This window comes from Rhipicephalus microplus, chromosome 1 (assembly GCF_043290135.1).
Source record: "Rhipicephalus microplus isolate Deutch F79 chromosome 1, USDA_Rmic, whole genome shotgun sequence".
Lineage (NCBI taxonomy): Eukaryota > Metazoa > Arthropoda > Arachnida > Ixodida > Ixodidae > Rhipicephalus > Rhipicephalus microplus.
The window spans coordinates 23,403,460-23,425,996 of record NC_134700.1 but is presented as its reverse complement, the minus strand read 5'-3'; the positions used below and the strand labels follow the sequence as shown (position 1 = coordinate 23,425,996).

Genomic DNA, 22,537 nt, shown 5'->3' with positions numbered 1-22,537 from the left:
TTCATTTTCGTGTTATACCGATCCCTAAAAAAAGAGATCAGCCACGTTTTTTGTTTCTCTCTCTTTCTCATTGCCTTACATGCCGAGAAGGTGCGTGCTGACACCGCCCTTGTTTGTTTTGCTATTGGGCTGATCTCTCGAAGAGCACATAAAGCTGTACGCATAGCTTGAACCCCGTGTTTGCCATGCCTCATTATCCCTCCTCCAGAAACGCATCATCCCGATGCGTCTGGCAGAAATGTTGGAGACAAGTTCTGATGCCTGATCTTCGTTGGAGGGAGTATTGGTAGTACTAATTGGAGGAGCGTAGTGGCACAAGGTTCACTAATTGTCAAAGAATGGGTTCATCCTCACCACATGCACAGTTTCTGTGCAACTCCGGCACCTGGATGAGTTCACTTGTCCTTCCAGTATAACCTCGTATTTCAAAGGGCCCATTCGATACAGAACTCTGTACGGGCCGGAATAACGACCCAAAAGCTTTTCGTAGGGGCCAGGCGTCCATATGGAAGTCCATATCCAAACTCTCCCCCTTCTCTCCGCTGCAGGTTTTATCAGTTAGCATCAAAGCGTTGTTATTGCTTAATGCGATGTCGAGCCAACTACCATGCTTCTTTGACTCTCTGAGCGAACTCTCTGACATCAGGCTTGTGCTCTTGATTGCCACTTATAGGCAGCATTGCATCTAAGGGCATGGTAACTGTCGGGGTCTCCTGCAAACCAGTATTGTAAGTCAACGTGGTATATGGCAGTATCTTGTCCCATGTATGGTGCTCGAAGATGACGTACTATGTGGACAACATATCAGTCAGCGTCCTATTGAGTTGCTCGGTTAACTCATTTGTTTGAGGATGATAGGCGGCTGCTTTTCTGTGGGATGCATGAGCAAGTCTCACACTAGCAGACTGCATCAAATTGGCCGTGAATGCAGTTCCTCGATCCATGATAACAACTTAAGGGACACCGTGTAATAGCACTACGTTTATAACAAAAAAATTCAGCTGCTTCAATGGCAGTTTCTCAGACCAGAGCAGCTGTCTCGGCATATCGTGTGAGATAATCTGTTACTATTATCATCCATCACTTGCCGAAGAATGATGTCTCAAATTGGCCAAGCAAGTCCATTCCTACTAGTTAAAATGCTGCTTCGGGGCACTCTATCAGTTGAAGGAGGCCTGGTGATTTTAATAGTAGCGTTTTGTGTCTTTGGCATTCTTGACAAGTTCTCGCAGATGTGACTGAGGAGTGGGGGGCACAGGTAGCCACCCAGGTGCCCGGGAAGAACACTTACGAGGCTTCTTGATGACAAAAACACATGATTTATTTACATATTTACAGCAGTCCAACCCTCCAGGCGTGAAGACGCGCCTTTACACGAGACATGACAGGCCGAAACAAAGGCCAGAGAGAGAGCCCCAAGCGAACACGCGACGTACTCTTCATACCCTGGGTCCTTGCACATGCTTCTTGTTACACGTCGACTGCATCTCACAGCGTTCGTGTGCGACGCAGACCGCATATCACTGGCACGCCGTTGCGCGTTCCTTGCAGCGCACTTTGGAGAGTTTCCGCTGTCTTGTGGGACGCAGACAGTGTTCTTGTCGATGCGGACCACGCAAGAGAAGTCAGCTGATGGGCATCTCTTGCTGGCTGGATCCTTGCATTGAGGGTCATAACAGCCCATCCACCACCCGAAGAGGTCACGTAAGGGCTGCAGTAGCACTGCTGCCTGAAGTGGCCATTGTACGCCACCACTAGCACTTCACTCATTGTTCTCCACAGCACAGAGACTCACACCACACAGCTGATCTTTAGCTTTGCACACCTTGGCATTGCTACCATCCACTACACAACACACGCATGGTCATAGTTGGCGGTGTCCACAGCTGTAGAGTCCCGGTTGCCGTTGCCCTGTCGACCCTTGGTAGAAGGTGTCACGCAGCGTAGAAAGAAGGCCCCAAAGGCTGGTTCTTTCTAGGCAAGTAGACTTAACTGAGCTTCTTCTCTGTCTGGCTTTAGCGGGGGAGGGCGCACTCAAACAAGACACCAACCCTGAGAGCACTCAGTTCTTCAGAGATCAACCAGGTGTAAGCTACTACAAGGCTTACACCTGGTGTAAGCCTTGTAAGCCTTACGCCTGGAGTAAATGTTTTAACATTTTTGCACAACAGAAGCCTACACCATGATGGTAACCAGTTATTTATCTTGACACTTACGTGATAGCATCCCAAACCCATTTTTTAACAGGCTCAACCGACCCTTCACAAAAACGCTTTTTGGAGCGCGTTCTTTTAGACCCGTGTCTGGAAACCCGCGTTACCCCATTCAGACGCTTCCCGGAATTTCCCTCCATGGTGCAACAAAGACAGGGTTGAAACCAAAAGATTTGTCTCCGCGCGCAGAAAGAAAGAAGGGTCTGCACGACCCACCTCTTGCAAGCGAATGCCTTCTTTTGGCTCAAAATTCAACATACTTATTATCTTTCATTTGATCAGAAAGCCTCCAGGCAAGTTATCATGCGATCGACTGGGAACAAAAAAACGTGGGCGACTGTGATTTTGTCCTGCACTGCAGGCGGTCGCAAGCTACCACCCTATGTGGTGTTCAAACGAAAAACCCTGCCAAAGGGGAGAAGTTCCCAACAAAAAAATGTCGTCATCGGCTGCCAGGACAAGGGGTAGATGGACGAATTGCTAGTGCTTGACTGGATAAAGTCCGTGCGGTGTCGACGGCCCGGAGCACTGCTGGGGCCCCCTTCGATGCTTGTGCTCGACAGGTTTCGGTGTCACCTGATTTACTCCGTAAAGCGAATGCTGCACAACTCCCGCATCGAGCTTGTCGTCATCCCTCATCACAGCTGCAGCCACTTGATATGTGCTTTAATAACCCATTTAGGGATTATGTCAAGCACCTGTACGCAGGGTGGATGAGGTCCTCAGAATCAGAAGTGACCTCTGCCGGTCCGCTGAAATGGGCCTCACCAGCGATGCTGTGCTCGTAGATAGTCGAGGCATGGGCCTGCATTCCCGAGGCGCTCATTTGCTGCACATTCAAAAAGTGCTCCATCTCGAACACGCTTTATGGCACTGAGAATGATGTGTTGTGGGAGAACATTTCCCACAAAGGAGCTTTGGAAGAGAGTGCGTCAGACGACAATGAATGAAGTCTGTTAATAAACGAATTTTTCCATTTTACTTGGGCTATATTCGGGTGAAAATTGTTTTTATAGAGTTTGCTATCTCCAAATTACACTCTGGACTATATGGGGTCTGAGCTATATGTGGGCTTTTACGGTAGTTCTCGTAAAGTCTGCCGGTGTGAAGCGTTAATGTCATTTAGATGTGGTTGGGTAGCATCTTCAAGACCAGCTTACACGTCAAATACTAGAGGCCCTGGAGAAGGCTAGGCTGGATGATGCATGCATGAGCAGGCCTTCAGTTGCCCTATAAAGAAAGGAGGCTGTATTTTTGTCAGGTTGACTCCCCACGAAATGAGCATGTTCTTTATGACTATTGTTCATTTGTTTTCGACTGCCACCTTTGTTTCTTCTTTTTGTTTCAACTGTGCAGCTATATAATGCAGGGTTTAGTGAGTAAACTTTTGTAGCAAGTCAGTGCTCTAGTATGTGTCCTTCCTCACCTGGTCTGTCATCTTCCGAGCTGTTTCCCTCCAATATATCATACCAACATATCCAAGCAATTGCTTTAGCTGCCATCTTCAAATTCAGACAGTGATGTACTCAGTTGAAAGCTGCTCTCGAGATAGTCATCATTATTGCTGCACATACTTCCACAGTCACACTTTTGGTTATTCAAAATGACGTTCTCGCTGAGATGACAAGTTGGATAAAAGGACCACACTTCATTTTAAAACTCATAATGTTTAGGCCATCTTCCCAGCCACAATTCCTTATCGTACTTCCCGTAACCACACAAAGCTCACGCTGTAGTTGGATGACTGTCTATTTTCGTGTCTAGACTCCTTTGAGAGACCTGGAGGCAGTAGAATACATGATAGAAAAAACAGAAGCAGCCAATACTACATAAAAAACAAAAACAAAATGAAGCTGGGCAGAGCATGTATTGCATACAGCTGATCAGCTAGTGTGATGGTTCGGTTCCAAGCCATAAACATGGAATCTTAAATTACCATAAATACCCGCGTATAGTACGAGGTTTTTTCTAAATATTAGCGTTCCAAATTTTCGCTTTGTACTATGTGCGGATCCAAATGAAAACTTGTTCGAAAAACGAAATTGAGCTTGAAGTTTTGGTTTCGTAACTGCCACTTGGCTACGGCTTTGTTTTGTCTACGAGTGGCTACGGCTTGGCTTTGATATCTTCGCGCCCTCGCGTGGCGAAAGTGAGTGCTAGTGCCATTTCTTTCTTTGTTGTTGAGTTTTTTAGCGCTTGGACAGCGGACGGGCGGACGTGTGAACCTCGCTGTGTTCTGTGCCTCACTTCGCAAAGGTGCAACATGCCAGGGCACCGAAACCAGTACTCGGCTGCATTCAAAAGAAAGGTCACCGCAGCTGCCGAGGAAATCGGCAACAGTGCGGCCGGAAGACAATTCGGAGTCACGACGTGAAGTGTTCGTGGATGGCGACGACAGAAAGAAGTGCTTTTTGTGTGGAGCGGCAAGCGAAAAAGCTTTCGCGGTCCAAAGAAGGGGCCTTCCCAGAGACTAAACAACTCGCACTGACAGAGTTCGTTCGACAGCAGCGGGCGGCGCACTTGCCAGTTAACACGGAGTTGATGCAGATGAAGGCAAGGGAGCTGATGAGAGAAAAGGGGATGTCGAGCTCAAAATTCAAAGCCAGCAAGCACTGGATATACCGTTACATGTGCCGAGCCGGATTTTCCCTGCGCCGGCGAACCTCCATTTCTCAGAAGCTCTCTGAAGTCTTTGAAGAGCTTCTTATCTCATTTTAACACCATGTAATAATATTATTACGTTGCGCCACTCGCAGAACTTCCAGCTGGGACAAATCGGTACACCGACCAAACGCCAGTTTACCTGCACATGCCATCGCCCCGCCCCTTACAGTTCATGAGAAGGGTTCGAAGCAGGTTAGTGTCCGTACCGCCAGCAATGAAAAAACGCGTGTCACAGTGATAATATTGTGCACGGCGGGCGGCCATAAGCTCCTCCCTTATGTCGTCTTCAAGCGCAAGACAATGCCGAAAGGGGAGTAACTACTGAAGAATGTCATCGTGAGATGTCACGATAAAGGCTGGATGAATGAAGACCTTGTTCTAGACTGGGTAAAGTCTGTGTGGTGCAGACGGCTTGGTACCCTGCTCTCTTTTCCATCCATTCTGGTGCTGGACGTGTTTCGCTGCCGCTTAGCCGACTCAGTGAAGAGGCTCCTATGCAACTGTGGCAAAGAACTGGTCGTGATCCCGGGTGGGATGACATCTCAACTGCAACCTCTCGACGTTTGTGTGAATAAGCCATTCAAGGATGGGGTTAAGTGTTGCTACGTCGAGGGGATGTGCTCAGGTGAGCCTGCAGTGACACCGACCGGGCGGCTGCAACGGGCGTCGCCGGCTACCCTATGCAAATGGATCGTGGACGTTTGGGCAAGTATCCCAGAGGACCTTGTGCGTCGTTCCTTCAAGAAGTGCGGCATCTCTAATGTCCTCGATGGCACAGAAGACGAGCACCTCTTTGACGATTTGTCTGATAAGGAAATGTCCGAGGAAAGCGCAGTTGAAGACGACAGCGATTGACGTTGCGGATGTGTGCTCAATAAATGTGTTTTTGGTTACCTTTCCTACGTCGTTTTATACGCGGGTACAATATTTTTTTTTCATTTCGCGCCTCTAAAATTTCGCCTCGTATTATATTCGGGTTCGTATTATACGCGGGTATTTACGGTAAGCATAATTTGGAGATGGGCTGTTTTTACAGCAGTGGGGGAAAAAAAAGCACTGACCGCAGCATGCGCTCATTCTCAGCATTGAGCTTGTCGGCGTCTCGCGACTTGAGCGCCATCCAGCGCTTGACGAGGTCCTGGTGATCTCGCTCTAGAGTGCTAAAGTTGCGCTCCAGGCTGTTGTACACCAGCTGCAGGGCTTCGTGCTCATCCTTCAAGAGCTGCACACGAGACAAGCAATCACACTGGAAAAACACCACTTTGCCTCTTTTGTACATGCACGACACTGTGACACTGCGCATTTTAGAGCCTGCATGTTCTGGCCGAGAGAACGTTTTTCGTTCAAGCATTCCCTCCCAATAAATATTGTGACTGAGCTACAGTGATCTGTAGCTCAGTCACAATCTCCCCGACCGGATTGTCTTCATGGATGACGAGAATTTCACCTTTGTTCAAACCAGTTTGGCATTTGTAAAAAATTAGCACTGTTGCTTGAAGGTCCTTGGCAAACTGAGGATGGGAAAAACCCATCTCCCCAAAAGCATCACAGTCTGTGACGAAACTCCAAAACTTGGAAAGAATAAAGCTTGTTTCTGTGTAAATAGGCACAAAACTCAATGCCAAGGTCTACTGCCAGCTGATTCAGGAGGGCATCATGATTGTGAGAGCAGAAGGACATGCAAAAAACATTGACTGGTGGTGGCTAAACAGGGAAGAAAACCTTCCCAGCTTCTGGAGGAAAAATATTTGGCAGTCAAATTTGCCCAATCTCAGGCCTATGGACTTTTTGTTTGGGAGATCTTGGAGCAATAGCCATGCTCTTTCAAGCACATGCAATGAGTCATGCAAGCGTGCCATGAAAGAAATGAACTCCACAACACTTCACATTTGTTTCGAAGACCTCCCAAAAGCGCTTTCACACCTGTATAAAAGCACATGACAAACATTTTAAATCAGAAATTTGAGTTTTTTAATACAATTAGCCACCCTTACTCAGCTATTCGAACTAATAACCGATATTCATGAAGCGATACACAATAAAACAGACATTGATGCTCTATTTATAGACTTCACCAAAGCCTTTGACAAGGTCCGCCATAACCGTCTAAATATGAAACTGAGTGCCCTGAACATCAACCTTAATATCTGTAAATGGATTTCTAATTTCTTGTCCGATCGCAATCAGTCTATTTTTTGTTAATAATACCTTGTCTCCATTAGTAAAGGTAAAATCAGGTGTTCTGCGAGGTACCGTGTTAGGACCAATCCTATTGTTAATTTAAGTTATTCATATAAGTAACCAATTGTCGTCACCAATCAGACTTTTTGCAGACGATTGTGTAATTAACTGACAAATTACTAACCCTATCGATGTGAGTGCGCTGCAGTCCGACATTAATCAAATCACCCACTGGTGCTATCGATGGCCCATAGAAATTTATGTTTCAAAAACAAAGTACATTCAATTTACATGAACTACAAAACCTAGGCTAATCGAAAATGTGACCACAATAAAATACTTAGGAGTTCATGTTGCACACAACCTCTCATGGAAAGCTCATGTTGAGGCAACAACGAGTAAGTCTTCAAGAGCTCTAGGATTCAATAAACGTAATTCGCACTCTGCTAACCAGTCCACCAAACTTCTCGCATACATAACATTAGTTCACTCGAAAATGGCATACGCCGCCCTTATTTGGAATCCTAACCAGCAATACCTTATTCATAAACTTGAGGCTTTTCAAAACAAAGCAGCCCGCTTTATCACAGGAAAATATTCCTGGGTATATAGCACAACAGCTATTAAAACATTTTTAGAATTACCTACTCTAGAAAAGCGCAGGCTTATCGCACTGCTTGTCTCATTTCCACACGCTTTATTTCAGTGAGTGATGCTCCTTACATTCACAGATTTAACCAGCTTATCCTATTTTTCCACGTGTGGATCTTGCTTACAAAATACAACCCATGTTTGCCCGTACTAACTTCCTTCATGACTCACCACTGTTTCTTGCGATTTATCATTGGAATAAACTACCAAGTGATGTTGTAACTGTGCGTGATCATGACACGTCTGTTAGCAAATTAAAGCAGATGTAGAATGTAGAACTGTAACATTTTGTAGCTTTTTTTTTTGTTTAGTCTAGTGCCAGTATTGCATCAGTTATCGCATACCTCGCTTCATGCCTTACTGAGTGCTGCATTGCAATACTGTTTCTTTTATGCGACCTTTTGCTTTCTGCATTTATCTTTTTATTTTTCATGTTCTGTGTAATTATTTCTTTTGTGAACATAACCCTGCCGTATTGTATCCCCCCCTGTAATGGCCACATAGGCCCTTAGTGTATATTAACAAATTAATAAGTAAATAAATAAAAAAACCATGCCTCATCTCGTTCATCCATGAAAGACCTATGGTCATTCATTCATGTAACACTATTTCTCGGTCACCCTGTATATCTACCACAGATCATCTTTCTGAGCGAGTTGTTTCATACCCAGCACCTCCACCACTTTGCAAAGGGGTTTAATAGCGACACCAGGTAATAGGCAGACAGCCGGTATAGAAACAAATGCTCGGGCAGTCCAGCGTCTACAGCTCGTGCAACCGCTCGCGCTTCGCACTAAGCGATGGTCCCACTAGTCATTGCCTTGCGAATTCCCCACTACACATAGTTAAATGTAATGTAATGTAAAAGTGCAAATAAACGACCAGGGAAGCGCCAACTAATAACGGTGCTTAATAACGAGAAGAGCCCACTTTGAATGTCCAAGTGAATCATGAAAAATACACAAGCATGGCACAAAACAAGACAAATAAGATGAAAAAGAAAAACAGTCATCGAAAGGTCTGGCACAAGAAATAGTGATCTCCTGCCATTTAGAAACCAGATAACCACTTTCAGAAGATGCATGAGACAAGAAAGCGCCACTTGTTGCCAAATGCCTGAAGGGGAGATGCGAGTTAAAAAACACAAGTTGTTTTTTAAAATTACATATTTCATTTTACATGCTTTCGCAAGTTTAGTTTTTCTACTGTCATGACAAAAAAGAAGCTGAAGATTGTAATTAAACTCAAAGGTTAAAATCGTTTTCCAAAGAGCGCAAGGGGCGTACTAAAAAAACTATAAAGTGCTGATTGTCTACTCTGGAAACGGTCACCTGGCTGCTTGCCATTGCATCTCACATAAGGGTTTACCAAAGCCACATGCTCAAAATAACCATGATTTCTAAGCTCTCATGTAGGAAAAAATCATGTTGAAAGACGTCTTTCCCGCATAGATGAGCTTTCACCTATACGTTTAAAAAGCATTTTTCTCAAGATACATTTTTGGTAAACTTCTCGAGATTAAACGTCCTGTTCTTGGTACTCCTGATAGCCACATCAAGATGAAATTATGTCCAGATATTCCGCAACATGTGAAGGCTGCAAGTGTCTCCTTTAAACCTTGATATCGCCTGTATAATTATTACGAACTTAGGGTAAGCAGTTAGTATGAACTGAGGATTCTGAGAAATGTCATATTCCAATTTTACTTGTCCATTAAAATGTCTTATACACACTTTCTTGATAGTTATTTGCATTACACAGCAAATGCGAAGCTATATGAAGCATTCATGGCTCAGAACCATCAAGGTTTAATGGCACAGAAAGTTTGTTCGAAAGTTACTATATTTTTATTTATTTTATTTATTTGATACTGTCAACCCAGTGTTCGAGGTCATTACAGAGAGGGTGTCACATAAATACATATCACCCGAACAAAAAAAGAAGAGAAAAGAAAACATCCCATAGCACATGGGAATAACATAAATAACCAGCATAACAAAATAAGAAACAAACTACAGTCATTATACAAACTACCGTCATTATGCAAGCAAAAATCGACTAATAAATGCTCGTGCGGGGAATCAAAGAGCATCACTACAGAAAAAAACGGTCCAATACATCTTCAAAATCGGCTGATGTTGCATGTTGAACAACAGCACTTGGTGAACTATTCCACATTTCTATTGCGTAAGGGGAGAAGGTGTGTCGGAAAGCATTTGTGGGTGTGAAATAGGGCCGAACAGAGCTAGTGTTATGAAGACGACCACATAGCCTTCCAGGAGGCTCAAGATATAAGTCCTTGTTTATTTTTGTACGCCCGTTTCAAACCTTAAAAAGAAACTTGAGGTGATGTTTGCACCTGCAAAACTACAAAGACTGAAGCTCACGGGATTTTAACAAAGCTGTGATAGAATATGTGCGTCGGTATTCACAGCATATGAAACGGACCGCTAATTTTTGAATTTTTTCAATTTCAGCTCTCAAGACTAAAGTAAGGTGAGCACACAATACCAGCAAACTCTAAGACTGGTCGTATGAATGTCTTCTAAGCTGTTAGCTTTACAAATTGTCATGGCCTAAAACAAAAAGTGTGCAATTTACAATAAAACTACATATTTGTAATCAGCATAAAAGCCTACAAATTCAGGAAAAATTTCACTTCCCTGGGATTTCAATTGTGGGGGTGCTAACACCCCCTGTAAAGTAATTCGTGCCTCATGGAGCACACATGTTTTGTGCAGAGGCCGCATTTAGGGTAACAACCATCGAGCAGTAAATTATATTGTGCTTGCGAGTGTTTATCACCATCATCATCATTATGGTTAGTGCGATAGCACCAGAAGTGACGCCTGGTGGCGAGGCTGGCTAGCGGCATTTTTGGGGTGTGGCACCTGGGGTTGATAGTTGTCTCCTGACGGGGTCCAATGATGTGCTGCGACCGCGGGCCATACTGCGTGGCTTCCTAGCAGTGAGACGAGCATCGGCAATGCACCACCTACGCGTTACCTTGTTTGTAGTTAAACTGATTGAGTGTATTGTAAAATTGTATAAGTTTGTTTAGCGTGTTGATCACTTGTGATGTATTTGATTCAGCTGACGATATCATCAATACAAAAGTAAAATAAATGTGGTGTTTGGTTTGGTCCGACCGCGTCTGCTGTCTCCGTTCATTCCAAGGCATGTGCTTCCTTTATAGAACCCACAAGATTAACACAACTTTCCAAATTGCATCTCCCCTCAACATGTTTGCTTTCTAAACTGGTACGCGGGGTCTTTGCTTTTGCCCAGAACGATCGTCCCTTTTGAATCTGGCTACGGAAGCTGTGTACAACTAAGCGTGCATTCAGCTAATCAAGTTTTTCTATTTTCTGAGCATGTTCTTGTAAACAGACAGAGATACAATGCCCAGTTTCTGCAACATGAGACATTCCCCAAAACCACTCAAATGAAGCATCTCACAAATGATGCTTCGCGATTCTTCTAGCTTCCAGATTTACTGGAGTTGCAAATATGTGGGCACCACTTTTGAATCTTATTGAGGGAAGAGAAAACAACTGCTGCGCTGTGTTTACTTTATAATAATTGAGGCAAAGTTTGTGGATGTAGGGTATGATGTCAGACATTTGAAACCTTCCAGAGAAAATCAGCCATTGTTCTCCCAATTCCATATTTAAAATTTTTAAGGAGGTTTAAGGAGGGTTTTGGAAATGGCAGTTGAGACAGAACAGCCAAAAGATCTCGCATTTGATGCGAGCACAATTTTGGGAGGGCAGATTGCTCTCTTGAATGTCTTGTGCAGCTCGGCTGCTGACCCGCAGGTCGCGGGTTCGATTCCCGGCTGCGGCGGCTGCATTTCCGATGGAGGCGGAAATGTTGTAGGCCCGTGTACTCAGATTTGGGTGCACGTTAAAGAACCCCAGGTGGTCAAAATTTCCGGAGTCCTCCACTACGGCGTCTCTCATAATCAAATGGTGGTTTTGGGACGTTAAACCCCACATATCAATCAATGTCTTGTGCAGAGCGCCGAGTCACAGGGCAGCAACTCTGTTATTGCTGTTTTTTTGCCATATATACCGTATTTACTCGATTTAATCGCGCCCTCGATTGTAACGCGCATCCGATTTCCACCGCGAAAACAAAAACAAAAACATAAGACATCGATTGCAACGCGCACCCATTTTTCTCGCTGGCCCGCACGATCACACCACTCGAAAAAATGACTCCTTTCGGGAGCGTCTTCCATTTAAATATGAGGTACGGGCGAAGCTTGTGCCGATCAGACGTGTAACAGAGCATTGCCGTCACTGTAGTTTTACCGTGAACCGATGTCAGCACGCAAACTTGCTTCGCCCCCTTCTCGACGGTTGTGGTGCTAGGCATGTCGAAGTAAAGAGGCGTCTGATCGGCATTCCCAATTTGCCCAAGCAGGGAGCCGTTGTTGTGCCGCAAGTTTAGGACGAACCTCTGAAAACTGAAGCTTTTCTTCGTACTCCTCCGGCAACTTTTGGCGTATGCCCGTTAGCCTTCAGATGGAAAAGCCTTTCCCCTTCATAAAGTTAGTTAGCCAGCACCTGCTCGCTTTAAACTGGCTCCGCATTAGACCTTTTTCTAAGACTAATTGCATAGCCCGCACTTGGAGCAGTTCTGTCACGGGCCGCTGTGCCGCTCGTTGCTCAAGCACATACTCGCCGAGCAGCTCTTTAATTTGCGGAAACCGACCCTGCTGTGGTCCACTGAAGCCTTTGCGTGAAGCTTTGCTGTCGACAATTTTCTGCTTTTGTTTCCGCCGGTCCCGCATGCACGTTTCGGGAACTCCGAACGACCGCGATGCGGCCCGATTTCCGTCCGTTTCTGCACACGCGATGACTTTTCTTTTAAAAGCGGCATCGTGATGCACTCGAGTTTTTGGAGTTGGCCCTTCCACGCCGTCGACGCTAATGCACTACTAGATGACGAACTCCTCAGCACACGTACGAAGTGCCGCACATGGGAAACACATAGGCAGAAATGGCCGACGCGCCATGCCGACGCACGTAGTGGGCGGCCATTTTGGATTTGCCGATGGCAATAGATTGACCGTAATTTTTTTGTTCGTACTCGATTCTAACGCGCATGCGATTTATGAACTCGCTTAACTGGAAAAAAGGTGCGCGTTAGATTCGAGTAATTACGGTAACAAATCTTAAGATCTAAAATCTGCAAAATTGGAAAATCGCGCAGTTTATGTGTAACATGCAACACAAGTACAATTGCAACACTTGGTAAAATTAGCCAGACTTGGCCTACTGTAGGAAAGTAGGTGAAGGCAGACCACTTTTGTAGGAGTACTAGGAAATCGTCAATGAACCTGAAAATTTTAGAAACGCCCACCTCCCACCAATAAAATTTGCACACCTGATTGGCATCCTTCATGTCCTGCAGCTCCTTTGCAGTGGCACTAAGCTTTTCCTTTAACAGGTCCAACTCGGCTTCGCATTCCTGGATCCTGCACGTTTAAAGAGGCAGAGAAAAGACAAACAGTCTGTGTATGTCTCAACCTACACAAATGGCTTTCTTTTTCTCTTTAACTTTTTCAGCTGTTAGTGGTTCAGAAATTATAAGTGAGTGCTGCATAACAATCAATTTTCGAGAAATTATCAGTGTCCATAATCGCTTTCCAAAGTGGGCCAATGTTTTTTTTTTTTTTATATGAGGCACCCCCATTCATTGTTGACGGAGAGTGGGAAGGGACAGGAGTTGATCCCCCTGTTCCCCCCGCCTCGCCCAATGGTCACTGCCAAGCTTTAAATAAAGTTTATTCATTCATTCTAGTCCTTTAGAAAGATTTCTTTCAAGTTGCCTGTAGTGCCCATCTTTCTTGCTGGTGATTTAAACTTTTACATACACAGTGGCCAGAGCCATACTGTCCTCAAATAAATCATCTACAGTTTTAGAATGTTTCCTTGGATTTCAATCTATTTTATAACTTGACAAGACAAAAGACAAAGTTAGATTTGCCATGCCACTGCCGTCTCGATCTCTCGGTTCTTTCATGTGCAAGCACTCCTAAGGTATAATAGAGTTGTATGGCATCAACTCCGTGAAATAATGCTTTGCTTAGGGAAAAAAAAAACTGTGCTAGTGGTCACAAAAGCATTTATTGTGACCACTGGCACCCACTTTACTGCTAAAAGCAAGAAGCAGACATGAGTCGTACACCATAAAAACAAGATTACATTTCTTTCAAGGATATTCAATTTGGGCTCATGAAAAAAAGGGGGCCTATGACTTTTGTGCATCTAACAAGCACGGTTGCACATGGCACACTGGTCGAATAGCTGGACCACACAGAATGTGGGAAGAACATGCAACCATGCTTTAACAAAGGAGCAATTGGCTATTTTATCACAGGACTATTAGCAAAGTACAGGCATGAGGACCCAATAGGATGAAGACAAGAAGGTGCAACACAATGCATCCAGAGGTGCAGATCATTCTAAATGCATGCTTCACCCACCACCTTCCTTGTAACAACTCTACACAAACAGTACATGGCAATTGACTAGGTTCGTGCAAATAGTGATCCCGGTCCAATAATCTTTATTCGAATTCGAATTGTATATATATCGCATATTATAAAGAAAAATAGGCATACTTATCATGAAGTAGCTTGCACAATGTTTTTTAAGCATTGTAACAAAGCTTGTGCAATGCTTTTTTTTTTTCATCAAAGAAAACGGAAACAACTTTGCACAGTAGCACTATTTAACTTTCAGTAGAATCCAAGTGGTAGCCTGTAAAATATGTTATTTTTTAAAATTTGCTATAACTGAAGCATATACGTCGGTGTAACAAGCTTTTAAACTTTAAAAAAAGTGAAACAATGCGAAGGTAACATCCTCATTTAACTTTGAAGTGAGGCTTCGCGGCAGTTTAGATTTCATCTGGATACTTGTTTTCATGGCCTAGCACCACCTCACCACAGTGAAGCCACCCTTACAAGGTGTCACATGTGGGTTAATATGCACCTATTCGTTCGTTACGAATAATACAAAATTTTCAATCATTTAAATTTGATTGAAGGTAAATTCAAATACCACATTATTTGAATATTCAAATCATTTGAATATTCGCACAGGCCTACAATGACACTTTGCAAGAACATATAGGATTACTTTCCTGTAAGAATACTTTACGAGTGACTGGTTTTCCTGCTCTAATAGCATTCACTCCTCTTAGGAATCACTGCTTGCCATTCTTCACTTTGTCATAAATTTAAGCAAATAATAGCGTAACGCAAAAGTTCTCAAACTTTCGAGCCTCGGGAGCTGCAAGCCCCTTTTAAGTGAGCCACGAAACCCAAACCCATGACCTTTTCTTGAGCATAAAGCAATGTAAGCAGGGAAGGTGGGGAGAGGAGAGATGATACCACGTCTCAACCTGTGCAACCACGACATTAACACAGCCCACACTGGCCTGTTCTCTTTCCTTTAGTACTGAAAGTGATCACTGTTGATGAGGAATTCCTGATAATACACAGACTTGTGATACCCTCCCAAACTGCTCCGTAAGTCACAAAAGTTCCGCAAGAACAGAGTCCTGTTTTGATTTTTGCAAAACAATAAAAAAAGCCTGTTAGTCGTACAGCAAAACAGCCATCGATCTATACACGGGTTGTAAATATAAGCCACAATGCATGTGTAGCCCACAGCAAGCATGCATACCAAAATGCTTGCTGCATCTCTCAATTACAAAACCAACATAGAGCAATAGAACATAAGTGTGCATAGAAACTGCCACGAGCCAAGATGAAGTGCCCATCAATGTCGTCTGAACTCATGCACATGAATTACCAGTGCTTCGTGTGTTCTGTCACCACTGATACACAAATCGTGCCATGGCGCGCACTAGACCTTTAGTGCTGCAACCACATGGGCCTGTCACTACTCGCAAACAGCCGATGTGGCATGGGACAGCTTTGTTAAGTAAAAATAGCAATGCGAATTCGCTTTTGCAGTCGAATCCCGCAATGATGACGCCGGGGTGTGGGAAAAAATTTGTTGTAGTGAAATAAAAAAGTATAGCTGACCTGAGCTAGAGAAACAAAAAAACATTTATTTCCTAAATTTGGAAAGTGCTGGCTGCTTTCTTTTTTTTTTTTTCCAGGAACCTCCCGACAGAATTTTCCCATGCATAGCAATGCCATGTTGAAATGCATGCTGAAACAACGGCCCCAGTGGCTTTCCTAAACGAACCTTCTTTTTGCACTTGGCCAGTGTGCTCACAGGCCAAGCTCGAAAAGAAAAACCAAAAGCACTGGCCTAGGAAAAGACATCATTCTGCAGTTACATCCAGCAGCAGAAGCAGGTTTGAAACTCACGAAACTTGAACTGAGCTTCAGTTTTAGATTGTCTGCAGCTCAGAAGCAAGTCAGAGGCAGAAGCCTGGCAGTCTCATTGCCATGCCTATCGAGCAATGGCAGCCCCCTTGCCTAGTTAACAGCGGTAATTTTTTGGTGGTGCAAATGTGCATGTTGGACTTTGTAGACGTATTTTCATTTTCTAAAAGTAGATCAAAATGTTCAAGACTGCGTTGGCTGCACGGCATTAAATATCTGAACCTTGAATCGCACGGTCAAACTTTGTTGAGGCATAACGGCAGAAGAAGTGTTCATTGTAGAAAGCATATTTATACATCGACTCCTATGGACTGCTAATAGGGCACTGAAAAATTTTCGTTGTAGAGGAAATTTTGTTGAACCGGCATTCATTGTAGCGGGGTTTAAATGTTTACTTAAATAAAACGGTTGCTAATGCCGGTAAAATGGGAGTGGGTTGCACTCCTTCTGGCTGCTCGTGGAAACCTAGAATGTCCTTCAAGAAACCCAGTTTGAGAACCCCATGCTATAAGGAAAGCATGCTCTTGCCTTGTGTCCTTGAGGTGCAGTTGGCGCTCTTTTTCTTCCAAGCTGTTCTTGGCATCGATCAGCTGCTGTGAGTGCTGGGGAGTAGAATAAAAACTTGTTAGGCTTCAGGGCAGTCACGCACAGCTCACAACATTGTAAACAATCCTAATTACCGTATTTACTCGATCATACCACGCCCTCGATTGTAACGCGCACCCGGTTCCCACGACGAAAAAAAAAAGTAAGACATCGATTGCAACGTGCACCCATTTTTTTCGTTGGCCCACACGATCACACCACTCAGAAAAAAGACTCCTTTTGGGAGCGTCTTCCATTTAAATATGAGGTACGGGCGAAGCTTGTGCCGATCAGACGTGTAACAGAGCATTGCCGTCACTGTAGTTTTACCGTGAACCGATGTCAGCACGCAAACTTGCTTCGCCCCCTTCTCGACGGTTGTGGTGCCAGGCATGTCGAAGTAAAGAGGCGTCTGATCGGCATTCCCAATTTGCCCAAGCAGGGAGCCGTTGTTGTGCCGCAAGTTTAGGACGAACCTCTGAAAACTGAAGCTTTTCTTCGCACTCCTCCGGCAACTTTTGGCGTATGCCCGTTAGCCTTCAGAGGGAAAAGCCTTTCCCCTTCATAAAGTTAGTTAACCAGCATCTGCTCACTTTAAACTGGCTCCGCATTAGACCTTTTTCTAAGACTAATTGCATAGCCCGCACTTGGAGCAGTTCTGTCACGGGCCGCTGTGCCGCTCGTTGCTCAAGCACATACTCGCCGAGCAGCTCTTTAATTTGCGGAAACCGACCCTGCTGTGGTCCACTGAAGCCTTTGCGTGAAGCTTTGCTGTCGACAATTTTCTGCTTTTGTTTCCGCCGGTCCCGCACGCACGTTTCGGGAACTCCGAACGACCGCGATGCGGCCCGATTTCCGTCCGTTTCTGCACACGCGATGACTTTTCTTTTAAAAGCGGCATCGTGATGCACTCGAGTTTTCGGAGTTGGCCCTTCCACGCCGTCGACGCTAACGCACTACTAGATGACGAACTCCTCAGCACACGTACGAAGTGCCGCACATGGGAAACACATAGGCAGAAATGGCCGACGCGCCATGCCGACGCACGTCATTCGGTCATTCGACGCACGTCATTCGGTCAATACGGTCATTCTATTGCCGATGGCAATAGAATGACCGTATTCATTTTTTTTTTGGTACTCGATTCTAACGCGCATGAGATTTATGAACTCACTTAACCGGAAAAAGGTGCGCGTTAGATTAGAGTAATTACGGTATCACTATAGTTTGCCACCACAGTTCGAACCACTATCAGCTGCAGTAGCCAACAAGAAGCAGTTCGTGCACTGTTATACTCAACGATATAATTCAGGACCCACACGTCTACTATACACTCTGCACATCCTTTATTCTCAGCACCAGATATCCAACATGAACGACTTCTTTTTTGAACCCAACTCCTTTCCTCACGTATTCCCGTGCACAACCCCTCCCCCCCCCCCCCCCTTTCTGTTCACTCAACACCCACGCCATCTCGTTCTTCCACCGTCAACCACACACTCCCTACTCGATCTCATCTCTCAAAATTCTATCTTCCACCCCCCCCCCCCCCCCTTCGAATTGCGATTCTGTGGCAGAAAGGAGTATTGGTTCATGGTACAGCACCAACTGATAAGCATGAACAACGGTTCGAGGACGTCCAGTGGCTGCGTGTGTCACTGAGGATGAAGTCAGTTTTGTCACCCTGCTTAATTGCACAATAAGGTCCACCTCGTCGCAGTTCCAACTTGGCTGCAACACCCTTGGCCGCATCACTCAAGGTGAGAGTATCCAAGAGCACAAGGTCATCTTCTTTGATGTTGTTGACCGTCGATGGCAATCATATCTTGACTTTTGAGCCTGCCAAGCAGCTGCTTGGTGCTTGTTAGCATACCTTGAAGAGAATCTCTCCTATGTACACTGACGCAGAAGCATAGCTAATGTCCCAGTTGCACACAGTCGTACCGTGCACGATTAACATCCCCTTTTTGTAGCTAGAGTCATCGCAGCTACACGAGTTCAGGCGAATACAAAACATCTTATTGCTACGGTAGCAATAACGTGCGAATGTCGTCTAGAGGGACTTCCGGTCTAGGCAGATAACAAAGGGTAGACGCTTACACCTCGGTCGTTGATGGCCTTTGCTCGCAGGGAGTTCTGGGTTCGTCCTTCCTGTTTGGTCGTCGGTGCCAGAGAGCGTCCGGCCACTGGCACACTTGTTTTTTCCACCATCCTAATTTCCCTCTCTCTCACGAGAATTCATTCCTTCGATGAGGGAGGGGAAACCTATTTTGTAAACCGGGAAAGAAGAATCGCGTGCGCAAGCCGTGAGGTGCTCCATCTTTTGCAAGAGGCTTCAACAAGAGGCTTCATTAACACGTGTCTCGAGAAAACAGACATGTACTCACTCGCAACTAGGCTGTTGTGTTGCCGTAAAAGAGAAAGGCTGGCTGGGTGCATGTGCTCCTCAAGGCTTTTCCAAGGCACTGCCCGAGTTCTGCAGCAAGCACATGGTGTGCCGCTTCTGGAGGCTCCGTGTCCTCCTTGACGCCTGGAGGTTCCCATGGGATGCGCAACTCTCTGCCAGAGCAACGCAATGCTGGAGTATGTCTGGTTGCTATGCTCTCCGACTTGCGCATGGCAAGAGTGATCTCTGGTATGTGATGGTCCCAGTTTTTGTTTTTGGAGCAGTAGGCTCATTGACAGTGTTGACCGTGCCATTGTGATGCTCCACCATCAGTCCAGCCAGCTGGTAAGGTACAGCATGATGATTCTTGATTCCACAGAGTTTGAGAAGATTGCGGCATAATGAGCAAACAAATGGCTTCCCACTGGTTATAGCTAGAGGTGTTCCATGGAGGGAGAAGACCTAGACCATGCACTCCAGTATTTTTGTACTGATGAACTGGAGGCTGCTCGTAGAGGAAATAGCTCTCGAAACTTTGTGAGCTTGCCAATGACCACGAGCAAGTATTTATAGCCACAAGGTGTAGACGGCAAGTGTCTATGTCCCCAATAAGTTCTTTCGAGAGTGCTGTTGCCCACTGACTGCTCATGTTGCACACTGACCTCTTGCGCCGAGCTTTTGTGCGCTGACAGATTGCACATACCTTGATATGTCCACCTGCATGCCCCGCCAGACAAATTTTGCCACCACTCACCTCAAAGTTTTGAAAAATCCTGCTTAGGGTGTCGTGGGGTGGTCATGCACCATTTTCAATGCCCTGTGCCAGAGGTAGGAAGGCAGCCATGGTACCTTTTTATTGCTTCTTTGCTGAACCAGCAGTCCACTTTGCTCCAGTTCTGTTGTTTCTGATAAATCATGAAAAAGACGATCATCAGGGTCTGAATTTGGGAGCATAACCCCCTGGACCACAGTTTTTAGTTTTGAGAAGCAGCTGTCACAAGCCTACTGTTGAACAAGTTGTCCGGTGTCACTTAGGAATGTCATATTGTCCTTCAAGGCAACTGCTAGTTTCTGAAATGTTATTTTCCCTTCAGGTTCTTGTGCAACAATGGAAAACAGTCTCTTGGGCAAGCTGCCATCGGGATGGTCCACATATTGAGAGGGAGTCAACTCAGGGCATCTGCAGGTGTATTCGCCAGCCCCCTGCCTGTGCTTGATCTGCAATTGCAACCCTGCACACGGAGGATTCAACTCGGCAAAGCCTGGTCGGTGCTAAACATCTATGACAAGGATGAGTAGTCACAGTGTATCTCAAAATCTGTAAATTCGAGATACGCCCTGCATTTGTCCACTGCCCATACAACTGCGAGGCATACCCACTCCTGGACAGTATAGTGGCTTTCAGCCACCGTGAGAACCCTGCTAATGAAGCAAACTGGCTGCAGTCCGTCAGGGCAGCCTGAAGTAGCAGAGCGGCAATGCCAATGCCACTTGTATCTGTTTCGCCTACAAAGGGTCAATTTAGATCTGGAAGATTTATAACTGCATTCTGGGCTAAGAACAGCCTGAGCAAAGTGAAAGCTTGCTCTTGGTCCTCTTCCCACAACTATGCCTTATTCTTCTTGAGAAGGACAGTGAGTGAATGTACTGCCAGTGAGATGTGTGGTATAAAGCTGCGATAATAACCAGCAAGTCCCAGGAAAGCCTGCAACTGTTTGATCGTGATAGGTCTTGAATAATCCAGCACTGTCCGCTCTTTCTTTTCATCTGGTCTGCCCTGCCCAGAGGAGATGACGTGGCCCGAAAACTTAAGAAACTGACAACAGACCTGCATTTTATCAAGGTTAATCGCAAGGCCAGCCTTCTCAATGCCCCGCAGCCCTTCCCTTACATGTTTACCATGGCTCTCGACACTTTCGGATTAGACAAGGACATCATCCAGAGTTGCCATGACGAAGCTATAATGTATTCCTTGCAACAGCCAGTCCATCAAAGTTTGAAAAGTTGCCGGACCACCCGCCACACTATAAGCGATTCTTGTAAACTCAAATGTGCCCTGATGGCAGATAAAGGCTGTTTTCGCTATATCAGCCTCTCACACAGGGCTCTGAAAAATCCCTGGGAGAGGTCGAAGTTTGAGAACGATGTGGCATGGCCCAATCGCATTAGCAGCCAGTCCATTGGAGGCATTGGGTAGACAGGTGCTCGGATACATGCATTCAACGGCCAGTAGTCCACAGCAAGCCTCAGACTTCTTAGCAGCAAGCCCTGGTGCACTAGTGCAAGGGCTGGTGCCAGATCTTATTAGGCCCTGCAAGAGCAGGGCCTAATATTTTCAAGTTGCATAATATTTGCCAAGTTGCATTTTCTGGGCCGTAGCTGATGACGAAAACGTCAGTGGAAACAGAGAAGCTGACGCTACAGCAGCACGTAATGATGAGTGTGTCATGACAGCACTGAGGCACCATATGACTTCCGGATTAATGACCTCTTTGTCACACTGAAACAAATCTTCTGCTATACTTGGAAGCTGGAAGACTCTAGGCAGGTGAAAGCTACACAGATCCTGGTGTCACTGGCCCTGTCTAGGTCACACTGGCGACCGACCGTCCACTTGCGAGCGGCGTAAAAAATAATGCTACAGAGGGTGTCCCGGCTCTGCTCACAGCAAGTTCATGCTTTTTACTATTGGCGTGGCTTGTCACTGCTCTCTTTCCCATGTTACGAATTGAAGACTGTTTTCTGCACAGCACAAAGTACACCGCATTCACGTTCTTTTCATCGTGCCTTATCCAAGCTACACACTCACAATGTCCAGGATTCGCTCTATCCTGGACGAAACTGCACTTGAATGCTGTCATACTTCTCAAACGAAAGTTACTTGCGGCACCACTGCCATGTTTAAAAAAAGGTCAGTTTAGATTGATAACACAAAAACAAGAGACAGTTCATCACTTTGCACCTCTGTCATTGTCACAAACCGAGCACTCCATTAGGCGCAAGCGTCACCTTCGAACGACGGAAAGCAGCCAAGGCAGCCAAGCCGCCAACGGGTTCCTTTTCAAAGCGCTCACAACAAAAAAGAATTTGGCAGCATATCCACGGAGTGAATGATGGAGAGTGGGGCGAAGCATTCGTCCGTTTATTCGTTCTTGCTTCCGTCCGTCCATGCGTCCGTCTGTGTGACCGTCCATGCGTCCATCCGCCCGTCCGTGCATGCGTCTGTTCGTGCATCCATCCCTGCGTTCGTCCATGCATCCGCCCCTGCGTCCGTTCAAGCGTCCATCCATGCATCTGTCTGTGTGTCTGTTCATCCATCTATTCAACACTTCAAGTACCACCATCTCGCATCTTTTCATCATATATTCCGCATATAGAAGCACTGCCATCCAGAGGACATTCCAAGGACTGAACGAGGGATGGCACATGCACACTCTTTTACTGCTTGCGCTTCGGGTCTACTTCCCACCTTTAACCACC

General features: G+C 45.5%; 1 protein-coding gene across 5 annotated transcripts in view; it reads right to left on the bottom strand.

The window, feature by feature from the left end:
- The window catches only part of Atg16 (Autophagy-related 16), a 174,787-nt gene that overhangs the window by 112,141 nt on the left and 40,109 nt on the right, over positions 1–22,537 (bottom strand). For all 5 annotated transcript variants that reach the window (XR_012894623.1, XM_075891118.1, XM_075891053.1 and 2 more), the window contains 3 exons: positions 16,615–16,688; positions 13,104–13,194; positions 5,939–6,099 (listed from right to left, as the gene is read on the bottom strand). Coding sequence is in view for 4 of the 5 variants with exons in the window: in XM_075891118.1 (XP_075747233.1) it covers positions 5,939–6,099; positions 13,104–13,194; positions 16,615–16,688 (326 nt within the window). In the remaining variant the exon portion in view is untranslated. The remainder of the gene's footprint in view (positions 1–5,938; positions 6,100–13,103; positions 13,195–16,614; positions 16,689–22,537) is intronic.